Source organism: Rattus norvegicus, chromosome 3, assembly GCF_036323735.1.
Source record: "Rattus norvegicus strain BN/NHsdMcwi chromosome 3, GRCr8, whole genome shotgun sequence".
NCBI lineage: Eukaryota > Metazoa > Chordata > Mammalia > Rodentia > Muridae > Rattus > Rattus norvegicus.
In genome coordinates this window covers 49277480-49294420 of record NC_086021.1, presented here as the reverse complement: position 1 = coordinate 49294420, position 16941 = coordinate 49277480, and the positions used below count along the sequence as shown (strand labels likewise).

General features: G+C 39.3%; 1 protein-coding gene and 1 long non-coding RNA gene across 32 annotated transcripts in view; one reads left to right on the top strand and one right to left on the bottom strand.

Moving 5' to 3' along the window:
• Gtdc1 (glycosyltransferase-like domain containing 1) overlaps positions 1–16941 on the top strand; it is a 395485-nt gene that overhangs the window by 277174 nt on the left and 101370 nt on the right. For 2 of the 29 annotated variants that reach the window (XM_063284101.1, XM_063284105.1), the window contains one exon: positions 7739–7836. The exons of the other annotated variants lie outside the window; for them this stretch is intronic. Coding sequence is in view for 1 of the 2 variants with exons in the window: in XM_063284105.1 (XP_063140175.1) it covers positions 7739–7802 (64 nt within the window). In the remaining variant the exon portion in view is untranslated. The remainder of the gene's footprint in view (positions 1–7738; positions 7837–16941) is intronic. 29 annotated transcript variants of the gene reach the window in all.
• On the bottom strand, positions 2441–14710 carry LOC108350367 (uncharacterized). 3 transcript variants are annotated; one of them, XR_010065178.1, is made up of 4 exons: positions 14672–14710; positions 13792–13939; positions 7367–7534; positions 2441–2536 (listed from the first exon to the last, which is right to left on the bottom strand). It is a non-coding gene; the product is annotated as an uncharacterized LOC108350367 (long non-coding RNA). The 3 variants fall into 3 exon arrangements; XR_001837097.3 differs by lacking the exon at positions 14672–14710 and adding an exon at positions 14448–14668; XR_010065177.1 differs by having other exon boundaries at positions 13792–14681.

Here is a 16941-nt window from a genome sequence, read left to right as displayed (position 1 = left end):
ATCTTGATAGCGCACAGAGCCAGGCCAACAGGGCTGCAGAGTGAATGTGGAGGGCCGGCCAGACAAAAGCACTTTCTATCCTGTTACACACATGTTCATACTAGTAAAAGTTAGTCTTGGTTTTTGTTTGTGTTTACTTTATTTTTATATGACTCACCATCTTCAGGGATTAGTGTTCTGTAGCACTTACAGTTTTGACTTAAGTTTTGACTAAAAAAATCCATGCCACTGAAGCAATAGCAGTTGCTTACCTAAATGTTTTTGCGTTGTCAGATGTTAAGCTTGGGCTGGTGTAAGCTATGTGGTAGCCATTCCAGTATTTAGAAGGCCAGAGCAGCAAGCTGCAGTTGGAGGCCCCTCTGCCCTACACAGGGAATTGGAAGAAGACACGGGAGATAGAGTATGATCCTGTCTCACGAATCCGAAGAACTTGACTGCCCCTGTGTAGAAAATACTGGCCAGCTTTGGCCTCTTCAGGCTTTCCTAATATCTTTTTTCTTAAGTTAGCGCATATAAGTGATCTTGGGCTCAAACAAATGGACATGTGGGTCATTGTCCTTTTAATGGAGCTCTTTCTCAGACCATTTACCTGTCCTAGGCTCTATTTCAGATGTTTTTTTTAGAGGTTTTTTTTGTTGTACAAATGATTGTTGGAAGCAAAGCGTGTCTTCTCCCTCAGTGACACTGGAATACTGATGGGAAGGGTATGCAGGTTCACAGCCCCACTCCTCAGTGTTAATTGTTAAAATTTGTGTGTCGTCTCTCTGTACATAAACTATATAATATGCTACATATAAAGCCTGGCTTAAATTTTTCTATATCGTAGTTTCTGCTTCTGTGCTGCTATATAGAGAGAATATTCCTGGAGTTCTCATCAAACGTAGGTTCCCATGGACAGCTGGTCAGAGAAGAGGGAGAGCAGACTGGGCTCACAGGTGAGATCCACTATAGGGACTTCTGTGCAGACTGTGTTATATCTGAACATACAGATGGCCTCCAGGAGTAATGTTCCAAATATGGTGAAGATATCATAAGAATTTAAAAGACTTGTTCTTTCTATTGAGGTGGAACGAAATCAATCTGCCTTTCAACATGCCAGCTACTTTTCTGGACCGTTAAGAATGTAGGTCTCCTCCTCCATTGTTGGTGGGATTGCAGACTGGTACAACCATTCTGGAAATCAGTCTCGAGGTTCCTCAGAAAATTGGACATTGAACTGCCTGAGGATCCAGCTATACCTCTCTTGGGCATATACCCAAAAGATGCCCCAACATATAAAAAAGACACATGCTCCACTATGTTCATAGCAGCCTTATTTATAATAGACAGAAGCTGGAAAGAACCCAGATGCCCTTCAACAGAGGAATGGATACAGAAAATGTGGTACATCTACACAATGGAATATTACTCAGCTATCAAAAACAACGGCTTTATGAAATTCGTAGGCAAATGGTTGGAACTGGAAAATATCATCCTGAGTGAGCTAACCCAATCACAGAAAGACATACATGGTATGCACTCATTGATAAGTGGCTATTAGCCCAAATGCTTGAATTACCCTAGATGCATAGAACACATGAAACTCAAGACAGATGATCAAAATGTGAATGTTTCACTCCTTCTTTAAAAGGGGAACAAGAATACCCTTGGCAGGGAATAGAGAGGCAAAGATTAAAACAGACACAGAAGGAACACCCATTCAGAGCCTGCCCCACATGTGGCCCGTACATATACAGCCATCCAATTAGACAAGATGGATGAAGCAAAGAAGGGCAGGCTGACAGGAGCCGGATGTAGATCTCTCCTGAGAGACACAGCCAGAATACAGCAAATACAGAGGCAAATGCCAGCAGCAAGCCACTGAACTGAGAACGGGACCCCCGTTGCAGGAATCAGAGAAAGAACTGGAAGAGCTTGAAGGGGCTCGAGACCCCATATGTACAACAATGCCAAGCAACCAGAGCTTCCAGGGACCAAGCCACTACCCAAAGACTATACATGGACTGACCGTGGACTCTGACCTCATAGGTAGCAATGAATATCCTAGTAAGAGCACCAGTGGAAGGGGAAGCCCTGGGTCCTGCTAAGACTGAACCCCCAGTGAACTAGATTGTTGTGGGGAGGGCGGCAATGGGGGGAGGATGAGGAGGGGAACACCCATAAAGAAGGGGAGGGGGAGGGATTAGGGGGATGTTTGCCTGGAAACCGGGAAAGGGAACAACACTCGAAAACTCATGTTAATAAATATATATATATATATATATATATATATATATATATATATATATATATATATATATATATACTAAAAAAAAGAATGTAGGTCTCACAGAAGGAATGCTATCCAGTGCTTGACCACATCTTCCCCCTACCCCCCATCTCCTTCTTTCCCCTTCCCTCCCCTTCTCTCCCCTCCCTCTACCAGAAGTAACTATATGTCTTCACATATGAAAGGTGTTTGTTTTTATTTTCCTTGGTCACTGTGGCTTTGGCCCAGGAGTCTTCCTTGTTGGTGGTGTCTGTGTCACTTCTTGTCCTGTAATGAAGAATCAGGTGCTGATTTTGTCTTCATTATTTATGCTTGATGACTGAAAAGGTGACTCTTTTACTGAATTAGTAATGAAAAATTATTTTTAAAATAAGGTCAACAAAGCATTATTACTAGAGGTCATTGGCCAGGACTCAGAAGCGTTTTGATTATAGTATATTTCTTACAACAATAATGACATTTGCCCTGTGTTAAATTTCTTATTAGCTTCTCTGCCTGGTTTTCATTAGGCACACCCTGAAATCAGAGTTTAGATGTTAATTTCCATGGCACTTGAATGTGTTATTCAGATTAATAGGGCACACTGATTCCCTTCCCTGAAGAAATTTTGTTGTTAGGGAATTGTAAATTCTACAATAGAAGTTTTCAAAAATACAGATATAGTTTAAACGTTCCCTGACCAGTCAAAATATTTATTTTGTGGCTTAGCCTTTATAACATTAGTTAGTAATGAAAGTTTCTTAGAATTTCAGAAAGCCACACAGCCAAAGCGAGCTACGCTTATGGGTTACAATGCAGAAACAGCTTGAAAAGCCCAGCCGATGCCGACCTGCTCTGCCTCATCCTCGCTCTTGTTGGCCACTGGGACTGCATGAACATTTCGTGAGGGGATCCGCCAGTCACGTGTGTCTGTGCTCTAATGGATCATTTCGCTAAGTGAAGTTCATCTGTATTTCTGGTCATCTAGCTAATGAAATAATTTGTAGAAAATGGGTGAAGAGGTGGAGAAAACGAACAGGAGCTTAGCCCAGGAAAGAATCATAATCAGTGTTATCTCCTGTTCTCACTGGACAGAAATCAAGCTGTCCGTAAAATACACACTGTAAAATGAGAAAACAACTGCCCAGACAAATAGATATTTTGTGTTCTTAAATTCATAGCTTTAAAAATAAAATTATGTGATTTTAAATTATTCTAGACTTGTTTTTCCAGATTACACCAATAATTAAATTTATTGTATTCATATTTTAAAAGGACACTAAAATGCAATAACTTCAAGGTTACAATATGTTAGCAAAATAATATTATTTTAATGGCTCAATAAAATTATTTTTCAATAATAATTTACCAAAAAGTTTCTTAATTGTTATTAAAATGAAAAGTCTTGATGTTTTTATTTTTGGAAAGAAATAAGCTTATGTTTATAAACATTTTGAAAGTTGTGAAATGGTAATTGTTAATTTGTTTCTGTTTATGTGCTTGGACATTAACAGTATTTCTAGAGTAGAGCCCACGGTATTTTTGAAAGCTTAATTTTCAATAATTTTCTTTTCTTAAAGACAAGTCATACAATATAGGCATGCAGAGACATTTGTTTGCTAGTGGTATAAAAATTATAGGCTAGCAAAATATCTCCTGCCTACCAGAGAAGATTATAAATTATGGTTGTAGAGAAAAGTATGATCCTGAGACTATGTGGATATAGCTAATAGTGGTTTCAGCCTTGTGTTTGATTGAAAAGCATAAAATAAATTATACTTAAGCTATATCAGCTAAGTACCTGTGATACCAATTACTCAACTCGGAAAGTTTGGTATTTTGTTTTTCTTTTATTTTGTTTTCCCCAAAGAAACAAGATCCTCTAGATCAGAAAGTTAGATGGAATTATTTTAGTATTTCTTGGGAACTTGTAAAAAAATGTAAAAATTAAAAAGATACAGAGTGGTGAATAAAAGTTATATTCTGGTGATAGAAACTTAAAATGAATGAAGATGATTTCAGATGCTCTAAACAGCTATAAATAAAGAAATAGGGTAGTGGGAAATCAATGGTGCAAGGTACATCTTCTTTGAGATCCTGTTTAGCTCATACTGAATGACAAGAAAAAGCAAATAATTGGTAGAAGAGTGTTCCTGGCGGAGACAGTAATGAACGATCCATCCTAAGAATGGAAGTAAGCCAGGTAAGAACAGGAGAGGCCAGCTGGTGAGTTGAACACATCTTTGTTATGGTGGTGAGTCTGGATTCATTCCACCTTTACTGGAAGCACACTGAAGGTTGAAGAGAGTGAGAAAATGAGTTGATTAACTGATGGATTAATAATGGAAGACTTTGGCAACGGAAAGGAATTAAATCCAACTTTTATACCAGCCCCAAACTACCATTTTTTTCTTCTAAGATCCCATAATTCAGTCTTCCTTTCACAAATATTCATGAGGCTAACACAGGATGCCAGATGGCATACTAAATATTCTGATACAAAGATGAATGATGTTATCTGTTCCTTAGCCTTATGAATTAGTCTGTGTTTCTTTTATGCAGTTGAATCAAAAGGGGCTCCTAAGTTTTCTAGAAGATGAGGATTGTTGGAGCTGAGGATCAAGAGATGGCTGTGAGTAGACTGTGTAGACAAAGGGACCAGTGCCAAGTTATTCTGGGCATAGGAGGCCAAAGGACAACACATAAACGCATGAGAGAGTGACTTTCATAGTAGACAGGGCTACTGTGCAACTTCCCTTGTAGTTCAGAACCAGGATTCACCCAACACCAGCTGCCTTACCCTGTCACTCAAGTTAAACTATAATAAGATCAAAGTCATGTATCTGGATGAATCAGAGCAGCAGACACCACCATACCCACCTTGGCCCCCAAGATGAGTCCTTGGGTCTGCCTTCTTAAAAACTTGGTAATGACATCACCCAAGGCAACCAGTGACTAGAAAGGTCTGAGGATGACAGTGCACCTGACCACTCAGGACAGAAAGGCCCAGAGGAGGTGGTAACCTCTGCCTCTGCCCTTAACATTGAACCTTCAGGGAAACACCAAGAAACAGAAAGACAAACATAATGCAAATATCACTTCTGATGAGATTAACAGTTAAATTGAGGTACTGATTGCCTAGACTGTAACAGACAAAGGGCCTAGGACAATGGACATTGTCACTAGGAATAGGATGGATGGCTGGAATAGAGGGAGGAAAGTAAAAGATTGTTGTCTTCATAAGACATAAAACGTAGAAGAAATGGACACATTATATGGGACTGTTGAGAGCTCAAAAGTTTACACAGAGAAATTACAGTGCTTCTGGGTCGATCCAGTCAGAAATTATTAAGAATCTAGAACATTGCAATGCTATAACTAGAGAAAAAGATTTTATGTTGTCAACATAAGCTAAGCTGGGTGGTACAGGTCTTTAATCCCTATTCTTAGGAGGCTGAGTCAGAAATATGATATGTTGACATTTGCGCTGCTTGATTGGCTTTTGATTTTACAGTTTTTCCTTTACAGATCTACATTATAGCTTTCACAAGAGGCATTATTAAACTTTAGGTGATCATACTTAACACCATCGTCTTTCTTAACCATATATCATTTGAAATTTGCACATTTTTAAGAGCAATGAATCATGAAGAAGATAAAAATATATATAGTCAAAAGCCAAGTATGGTATTTCTCCTTCATATAATAAAAGAATTGAAATCTCAACCCAAAGCTGTCACTGGCTAGAAGGGATCCACCAGTTAAAGTGGAATTAAGAGCAGAAAGCAGGCTCCTGGCTAAAACTTAAATGCTCATTTTTGGGGATGCAGTCAGGATACAAGGAAAATAGACTAAGCAATAAAACTTTCCTTCTTCCTTTTTTAACTCAAAAAAATCAATTTTAGAAGATAAAATTCTCTGTCTCTTTCGCGCTCTGTGTGTGTGTGTGTGTGTGTGTGTGTGTGTCTGTGTGTGTGTGTGTGTCTGTGTGTGTGTCTGTGTTTCTGTCTTATGTTTGTCAACACTTGATTGGCAATGTATTTGACTTCAGTGGATACAGCCATCCATTATTACCTATGTATTAATAGTTCTGGAACTTAGCAAGAATTATTATGTAGATGTGTAAAAACCTTCCTTTATATTTATAGGCCAATTGGAAGGTTTTTTTGCATCTATTCTATTAACATACTATCATTTATTTCAGTCTTCCTCATTTTCAAAGGTTGTTTCTCAGATAAAGACCCTCAAACATAATTTGTGTATAGTTTAAAGCTTTTCAGGCCAATTTTGGATTTTTAAATACCTTATTAAATCTCATGAACAGATACATGTGCTAAACAGTGTCTTTAAAATGAACATAGTGTTTTCAGTATGTCTAGTTAGTGAGTACCACATTTGCCAGCATTAGAATGGGTGGAAGAACTTGCCTTAAAAGGAAGCCAAGCAGAGAAAGGGGAAAATAATAGTATCTTCCTGTTGGAGTGGAAGCTGGTATCCTTCAAAGTGTGAGATACCTCACTCAGGGCTTGGGAGCTTGGGTCCTAGGTTTATTGCTCAGAGCTGAGACTACAGATCTCAGTCAGGACTAGCAAAGATTCATAGCCCAGGGCCAGGCAGGCCTCCCGTGCCTATCATCCGTCAAGTAATGAAGCAAAATCCTCATGGTCATTGTCTTCGACCCTGAATCCCCCCCATTTTAACATTTCATGAATAAACACTGATAATATTTATCTAAGGACATGCATGTTGGCTAACTCTTGTCCTTTGAGACTCACTACTCATTGTTTGTGTGACTTTTGGCTTGTCCTCTTAACTTCTCTGAGCTCCTTCTATCTTTTGTCATTGTGAGGCCACACTTAGGGACTGAGGAACTCCCATGGCACCTGCCAGGTTTCATACTTAGGGAGGCTGCAAGAATCCATAAGAAAGTGCAGTCCTCTTTACAATTTTTCTCTTCACATGTGTTGGAGAAGCGAACAGCCTTTTCTATGAAGCTTGGATTCTGGCTTCTCTGAATTCTTGCCACTTCTTCCAAGGCCCTGAACCATGGTCCTGGCTTAGAAGGGGTTTGTTTTTATCCAGGAGGAGAGGGGGTTGCTGAGTGACTGTAATACAGACCTTATTGAAAGATATGTTACTCCTTTTGGTTCTCAATACATTCTAAACGACAGCAGGTCTTTGGAACTGCAACTGGCCCTTGCCTGGATGAAGCAGAAGTAACAGGTGCCCTGATTTGTCACTTTGTGCTGGAATGGAGGCTGGAGCTGGTAGTAGACATGTTGGGTCCTGCAATGAGAAACAAGACAAGGAGGAAGGGTGTGTGTGTGTGTGTGTGTGTGTGTGTGTAATAATGGCAGACACTTATGCCTCTGGCAGCTAAGGCGGTTGAATACTGAATTGGGAGAGTTGTGTTTAGATGTGTGCATTCATAAAGCCAACCCTGGGGGTCTTGTGCTCTTATATTCTTGTCTTCTTTCTGCCCCTTACCAGAATTAAATTCCAGTTCTTCATAAGAGGGACAGTAGACAGCCTGACGCAGCTACCTAACCTGTGACAAGAAATACATTCCACACAGTGTTCCAGTGCAGGTGTGTGTGACTCTCAGAAAACAAAGCTGAGTGATTCCCTTTAATGTTTTCTTTCCTTCTTTATGTTGACTGCCACATTTCTTTTTAAAATGCTGATCATGACTCGCTAAATTGATTTCATGATCCATTAATTGGTCATGAAAACACTGACCTTGCACATACTTGATCAATTTATTTTTCCTTGGGAATACCAGGTTTGACATGAATATGCATGTGCAGTATTTCTATGTGACCATGCTTGCTCCCTCCCCTAACGCAGTCCAGCTTTCTTTCTTCGACTTGGGAGAAAGCTCCTGTTTTCACTGACACAAAAACAGAAATGATATCCACTGGACCACTTACTAGCTGTGTGACTGAGAATGAATTACTTACCCCTTCTGTGCCCCAGTTCTCTGATGTTAAAACCTTGGGTAATAGCAGTATCTGTCTCTGGCTGTTAAAGGCTAATCAGCATGCAGGTGAAGGCAACATACAGCACAGCTTGCACTGACTCTTGCTTTGGCTAAGTCTTGTTGCCCATGTATAGAGATTGTCTGTCCACCCTCAAGCCTGGTTCCTTGACTCCATAATTCTGCAAACATTTTTTAAGTGACTTTCTAGTTTGGTCATTGGATGTGTTTGTTTTACATAACAAAGTTGAATTAGGTGCCATAAAAAGCATTATACTTTATCCTTGTTGTCCTCTTCTGTCCACTTTCCTGTCAAACTCAGGTGAATGTTTCTCACTTCTCAGAGGGAGCTGGGCATACTACCATTTTCTCAGCATTCTCACAGAGGCCTCTGGTTCTGTGCAATTCTAGAGATGAAGCAGTGACAGTGGCTATCATCTGCTCCTGCTGGAGGACAGAGGAGCTTGGGATAACCACCTTATAATATATAATGGCAATTATAATTTGGGGATAATTATAGTGCTGTCAAGAAAAGTACAACGTGAAAGAATAAAGAGGTTGAACCTAGCATGGCTGGTGGTGCATTTCTTTATTTCTAGCACGTAGGAGGCAGATCTCTAAGTTCAAAGCCAGCCAGGCTAAGCAGTGAGACCTTTGGGAAAGTAGAGGGAAGTTTGAACCTGCTTTATTTTCTATTATGAGTCCTATGACCTAGCATCAGCAACAGAACAATTCCCTCCTGTACCATGCCCCACAGGTCCTCTTCATCCCCCATAGCATGGTTCAAGGCCTTCTTGCTCTCCAGAGTCTGCATTCTAGCTTACAGTCATGGCTGCCTTTCCATGTGGTGTTTCCTTTTCAGCTACTGTGCCTTCCACTTTGTGTCCATGATAATGTGTGCTTGTTTTCTTATACCAGCTAGACTGTCCAGAGAAAATAGTACACAGCATAACATGCTCCTTGTAATGTGCCCAGACCTTACATTCACCTTGCACACAAAAGCCACTATATACAGAGTAGCTTTCATGAAAATTCAGCTTCATATACATATATATGTTCATACACATTCATATTTATGTACTACGAACTACATATTGTAAGGCAATGTATATTATTATGTATGTGTATATGTATATACAATATGTATATATACATAATTTGACTATTAGATCTAAATTACCAAGACTTATAATATGCCCATAATAGCATAATAAGTGGATATTTTAAAACCCATTTTATAGGATAATTATTATAATTATTACACAATTGGGGAATTGCTATCAAGCTTTGTAACGTGTATGCCCATAATGCCATAATAAGTGGATATTTTAATACCTATTTGTTAGGATAAGTAATATAATTATTACACAATTGGAGAACTGCTATCAAACTTTGTAACATATGTAACACATATAACTTGATAATCATGCTTATAGCTATTTTCTCTACAGAAATACTAATATGATTTTCAGGAAATATATAATGTATTTTTGAGGCAATAGTTTATAAACACATTAACTATAGATTTTGATAGGTAAATTCAGAGAAATATTATGTATCTGCCAAAAAATGAAAGTAAGTCCATATTTGATGATTAAAGATAAAGTAGAAATCAAAAGCGAAGCTGAAAATAATGGGCATATGTTTCACCAGTGAAAACAAACTGTGTATATGCGTATGTGTGACCGGGACCACATACCATTCTGTTTTGTTCTAACAACCAAGAAATGAAAAATCACTCCACTCCACTAAGGATATGTATGAGTGTAAATGTATGTGTGTACAGATGCATGCCCTTACTAAAAAGGAAGTGGACTATTTTAGCAAGCCAGCGAATTACTGAGAATTTAAATCTATTTTTGGAAAAGTAGGTTTCTTTAGTTATATAACAAACTATTAAGCCTTTGATACTGTCATTTGAAACAAGAATGTAGAAAGGAGGAGCTTAAAAATCAGTTTTCCTTTTTTCTTAGATTGTAAGTTATTATGTGCTTCCTAAGCCTTTCCCTACGTTGTCATCATTACTGCTTACAGTAATCAGTGACTCATAAAAGAACCCCCTTTCATCGGTTCAGTACTCTGTACCAGCTCCACCCAGTGAGTGCCCAGCCAATGCTTGCTTCTTGTGGGAGTAGGGACTGATTACCTAGTCAGGCAGCTGTTTCCTTTTGATAGCTCTGATGATTAGAATCCATCTCCCATGGAGCTAGCATCTCTGTCCCTATAGCTTCCTTCTCTCTCTGTCTTTGCTCTTGGAGATAGTGCATTGTGTTCTTCCCACCATTCCATCCAACCCTGGAGGGGCTGCTCACACTCTCAGTTCTTGTCAGCCCTTTCATGGGTAGCTAGGAAGAACTTCTGTTGTTCAGAGGAGAACTATGACTAGGCCAGTATACAAACAGCTATTAGAATCAATCAGAGACCATGCTGAGGAACATTTCATTTCAAATCTAGATTACGATGTTGTGAATTGATGCAGAGATCTGTGCCCTTTATAAATGTTCTAAATTTGGCTTTCAAACTAAAGCTTTATTTTTTCTAAGAACTTATTTTCTCCTTCATTACCAAAGACAAATACACTCTTTGACAGTTATGGGTTTATTAAATAAATGGCTTAATTAATTATATCCACCTGTAGATATAGGAAGCCTCCCTTGATACCCTTGCTATTGACTCTCTGACATGCCACTATGAAATAGACTCAGCTAGTGTAAGTCTTAAGTCTACCAAGAAAATGTTTTTAACAAATAAATATTATTAGAGAGGTTTATGCAGACAGAGCTGAAACTCAGCTCCTGTTAAATACATGCACTTTTTACTAACATCTTGACACGTTTGTATGCGACTTACTGAAGCAAGCTTTGTATTCTAGATCCTGCTTGCTGCTTTATTTCCCCATGTATGTGCTTGACCAGTTTACACATGTATTTTTTTTAGTCATTCAACTTTATTGATAGCAATGAGAATTAAATACTGGCTTAGGTAGTACGTCTTCCAAGTTTTGTACCAGTAACTTTGAACTTTTATTCTATTTTTAAGCTTCTTGCTACAATATTGACAGGCATCTGATTATGTGGCTTGGTTCTAATTACAGAGACAGGCTACTTTCACACAGAGCTGGATATTTCTAAGAGACTAAACAACACATGTAGTGCTGCAAACAAGTGCAGCAGTTGAGTTTCACTGAAAATCAAGCATTGTCAGAAACTGGTTATCAGCAACATTGACACCATGTCACTGCCCTGGGCCTCCTTGTTCTATTTCTCTTTATATCCCATGGTAAGTTTTTGGGGGAGAGAATCCCAACAACTGTCAATCTAATCATTATATTCAGCCTACATTACCAAGCAAAACATATTTACAGCAAGATCTACACTGTTTTTACAAGTTTATTAAAAACATGTGTTGCCCAGTGCCAGAAATAACTACAGCAAATGCTAACACCAGAGGCAAACTGTCTCTGCTTTCTTCTGAGAATTTAAGTACCCCATCTCTTTATGAGCTACAAGGTAGAAGGTTCCATTAGAAAATATGTATCACAGGAAAACATGTACCTTTGTGTTGTGAAAGGATGGAAAAGAAGAAATGAGGTGGGACTGGGGCCTGCAGCTCCTTTGTACCAGGCTCTGAGTTCTCAGCCACGAGTGAATAAAATAGTTAAATCATGGTGACTTGTGATCATTTTGTTTAGTTGATAGGACAGTGGTATTGCATATGACATCATTTAAAGCTGTTTTTCTCTGTGGAAATGGACTGCCTTTGTATCATAGCAGTCAACACTTTCATTTCGTCGTTGCTTTACTGCCCATCTATACGCCCTGCCACCTTCAGATACTGTGCAGACACAGTAGGGATAATCTCTACTTTGTTGGCCATTGTTCTCAACGCATAGTTAGGACAAGGATTTGGTCAGGAAATTAATATTTGGAAGAAAAAGACAGAGGAAGGCTGTTCTCTTTCTGTATTTGACAAGTAGTTGGCATAGGTAACCCCCTCCTATGTTGTCTTGGTCTGATGTTATTCTTTTCTTTCAACTCGTCAGTGAGTTCTTCACTTGGCTGTATGCTGCTACTCTCTAGTTGTCTGAGGTGTGCGCATGTACTTAGTTGGCTCTCCAGGGCCCTGTGTGTTTCATGTTCATTCTTTCTTAATCCTTCACTCCCTCCCTCCCTCCCTCCCTCCCTCCCTCCCTTTCTCCCTCCCTCCCTCCCTCCCTCCCTCCCTTTCTCCCCTGCATCTTCCATCCATGTATCTCTCTTCTTCCATGCATCTATTCATCCATTAATCCACTCACTTACCCACCCACCTTTCAGCAGCAAGCACTGGGCATTTAAGACGTATTCTGCATCTTCACTTGTTAAAATAGATTCTAACCTTGTGAGAAGCAGCACCAAGTATCTGCTCAGAAGCACCAGCTCAGATCACTGTTTAAAATCTCAGTGAACTCCTGGGGGTGATTAGTGGCAAAGAATGACAGTCCCCTCAATTTTGTTATATAATGACTTTATACAGTTCACAATTGCTTTATATTGTTGAATAATTAACAATGGTTTCTTTTTTCAACTCTTGATAGCTTGTCAGGTTGGCTTCAACAATGAGAAATGTGTTTTCAAAATAAAAAGTAAATGTCAGTTCCCTATATAATTATTACTTTCTAACAACAAAGATAGTAACAATGATATAATAGTAAATTTGGAAAAGGTTCAGCAATATAAAAATGGTTTCGGGAGGTTTGGTTGGTCAGCTGGTTTTTGAGCCATGGTCTGACTACTTACAGCACTGCCTGGTCTGGAACTTACTATTTAGACCAAGCTGGCCTCAAAATCACAGAGATCAGACTGCCTCTGCCTCCCCAGTGCTAGGATTAAAGGTATGCACCACCAGGCGCAGACATAATAAAATGCTTTTAAATAAACAGCAGTCATCATTTATATACATGTGGTTCTCACAGTTAATTTCAAATCACTTTAAACTGTTCTTGATGCCTTTAATGTAGGTGCATGGGTAGGTGGGTAAATTAATGTGTGGATAGATGCATGGAAGGGAGGGAAGGGGAAAGAAGGGAAAGAGAGAGAGGGGGAGGAAGGAAGGAAGGAAGGAAGGAAGGGAGGGAGGAAGGAAGGGAGGAAGGAAGGGAGAAAGGAAGGAAGAATATGGAGGCTATTCCAAATGAGGTGACACACCACCTGACTAAAATCCTTTAAATTATTCAGGAACTGCTATTTTCAATTAAGTATTTTTTGTTTGCTTTATTTTATACCATGTGTAAAGATTAAATACTCACCATTTTTCTGCTCATTTAGAGCAAATAGGTAAACAGCCTCACAAATACAAAAGTTTTGATATTACCATGTGGAATGACAGACAGAAAGCAGTTAGCTAAGGTCATATACAGAAGCAAGATAATTCCAGGTGATCCAACATTCCAGAGGCCTGAACAAATGAATCTGTCCTTGTAATTAACTGTAGTGTTCATAATTTTAAAATAATGATTGAAGTCAGTCAAACCTAAAATTCATGTGAGGTCTTAGGTTATTTCAATGATACCCATTGTCAAAAATATTACCTTGTTCATTTGAAAAGAATGACTTGGCAAGTAAGAACAATGGCTGCCCTTCTAGATGGCCCAAGTTCATTTCTGGGTACTGAGGTTGGGTGGGATCCAATTGCCATTTACAACAGCTCATTCAGGGCATCCTGAATCATCATCTGGCCTGTAAGGGCATCTGCATATATGTACCATACACATTCACAGAGACACACACACACACCCAAACCTTAAAGAGAAAACACTTTATTCAATGCATAATAAAATCCAATGGACAGAATTTCATTATACAAAAGCTTTACTACATCAGGAAATTCTATGAGGTTACAAAGCTTACATTCATTGAATTACTGAAAGGTCATCTCTACATTGATATAGATTGTAGGTGGCTTATTCCTTATCTTAGAAATAAATGTTTTGTGTAAGATATAAGAGAAAATTACTATTTAGAATTAAAAATAAAGACTTTTTCTACAGAATGCACAAGAGCTACACGTCTGTCTCCACTGAAGCACTTGTACTCTCCTGACTACATTCAGGAGAGCTTTCAGAATGTACTGTCTCAGGTCACTCTACAGTCCTTTCTGTTGTGTTGTGTTGTGTTGTATTGTGTTGTGTCCTGTCCTGTTGTGTTTTCTTTTAAGTATCTGATTTTATGTGTATGTGCTACATACCTGCTTAAGCTTACAAAGGTCAGAAGAGATATCAGTTCCCTATAGGGGAACTGGAGATGGCTGTGAGCTATCATGTGAGTGCTGTCAGCCTATCCTAGGTCCTGTGGAAGAGAAGTAACTGTTCTTAATCCTTGAATCTTACACACACACACACACACACACACACACACACACACACACACACACACACACAGCCACACAAGGAGAGCGACAGACAGACCAACCTGTTGGCCGGTGTCTGTTTGATTATGCTAGCTCAGAATGACACAGGCATGGCTCATAGTATGGCTCATAGTATATGTGTTCTAGAATGTTTTCAAAGTGAGTACTAGATTCCTCCCCACCCCCTCCCCCCTCCCTTTCTGTTTTTCTCCTACACCTTTCATTGCTGTAGTTATAGTAGTGGGGTCTTAGTGCTAATTTCTTTATCATGATGCTTTATGGACATTCTGAGCAAAATCTTTCTTCTGCCTTCTTGGCTTCATTTCCTCTTTGTTATATGATCTCGTCAGGTTTTAATGAGACTAAGCTCATGTATCTCAAGGAGTCACTGAAATTCCTTGTAGAGATGTGTCTAAAACTTATGCCGTACCATGTTATATATACAGTAAGAAGACTGTTTAGGACTGTTGAGCTTGTTATTGCTGCAGAGGTGGGAACAGCTTTCTTATAAAAACAGCAGCAGATCTTATCTACCCTTCAATTAAAAACCACCATAAAAATCCTTACTTTATTCATCTTTGCTATTTTTTCTTTAGCTTATATTTTATCCTTAAATATTCAACTGCCATGTATCCTTAAAATTAGCATAGCTTTTGATTTCTTAATGATAGCATCAACCCATATTACCCAATGTCAAAACTATTGACATTAGACTTTAAATGTCATGATTTGGTGCTGTAGCCTCCTGTTATGGGAAGTAGGAACCAAAACTGAGTCCTTGAGTCCTGCAAGAGCACTGGGCCATCTCCCCATCTCCTGACAATCTTAAGAGATTGTTGTTTTTCCTGTTTGGGGGCCTGTCATCCATGCTTTTTTTTATTTTTCCTGTCAGTGTACTATTGTTTTCCTATCTATCCAAGGGCAGGCTTTTGTACTTAGCTGTGGAATAGCCTGTCTGTCATCAAGCCTCTACAAACTCTTGCATTATCCTTCCTGTTTCTTACCAGTTAATACCTTCAGTCTCAGTGACTGCATAACCTGGTCTTTCATGTCTTTTCTATTTATACTGAGTTAACCTATGCATCCTGAAGTGAAGTGTTAGTGACACTGTTAAAAGTTTCCTTAACTTTGCCCCAGTGGCACAGGCATGTAATGCAGCACTCTGGAAGTGCGGCAGAAAGATTGCCAATGCAAGGCCCACCTAAGCAGCACAGTGGCTTCAAAGCCAGCCTACGATCTTAGCAAGATCCTGGCTTAGAATTAAAAGCAAAAAGAGGACTGGGGATAAAGCTGAGGGACACAACACTTGCCTGGCCTGTTCAGTGTCCTGGAGTCAGTCCTCAGTATGGGACAGGGCTGGGGACAACAGCTGAAAGCGATCTCCTTTGGTAACTCATGTACCGATTTCAGTAAGCATGGTGTTTCACCTTTCTGTATAGTTTAGGAATCACCAAGAAAGTGAGCTGTCCTTTATTATTATTTTATCTTTATTATTCATTCATGTATTACATCCTGAACAGTTACCCCTTCTTTAACACCCTCCCCACCCCACTTTGCCTTCTCTCAGAAAAGAGCATGCCTCTAGGGACATTAATCAAACTCTGCATATCAAGCTACAATAAGAGCAGGTGTGTTCCTTCACATCAATGCTGGATGAAGCAATCCAGTAGGAGGAAAAGGGTCCCACAAGCAGGCAACAGAGTCAGGGACAGGTTCCTTCCTCTCTGTCTCCCTCCTTATGCCCCCACTCTTTGTATTCCCCCAAGAACACTGAGCTGCTCAGTAATGACATATATGACAATAGATCAGACCCCTACAGATTCTCAGATCTCTGCCAGCCCCCATGAGTCCCGATCAGTTGATTTTTGCAGGCCATCCCTGATGTCTTTATCTCCTTGGGGTTCCTGGCCACTGTGACCCTCCAGTTCTTCTTCCTCCTTCACAGGACTCTCTGAGCTCTGTGATAAAGCCTACTTGAGTATGGTGGATCGTATATTTGATATGTTCTTGGGTTCAGTTTGCAAGTACTTTATTGAGTATTTTTGCATCATTGTTTATGAGGAAAATTGGTCTGTAATTCTCTTTCTTTGTTGAATGTTTGTGTGGTTTGGGTATCAGGGTGTAACTGTGGTCTCATAAAATTAATTTGGCAATGTCCCTTCTGTTCTATTTTGTGTAGTAATTTGAGGCGTGTGGTATTAGCTCTGCTTTGAAAGTCTGATAGAAAGCTATGCTAAAGCTCCAGCTCAAGATTTTTTGCGGGGTGGGGTGGTTAGATTTTTAATGACTGCTACTATTTCCTTAGCTGTTACATATCTACTTAAATAGTTTA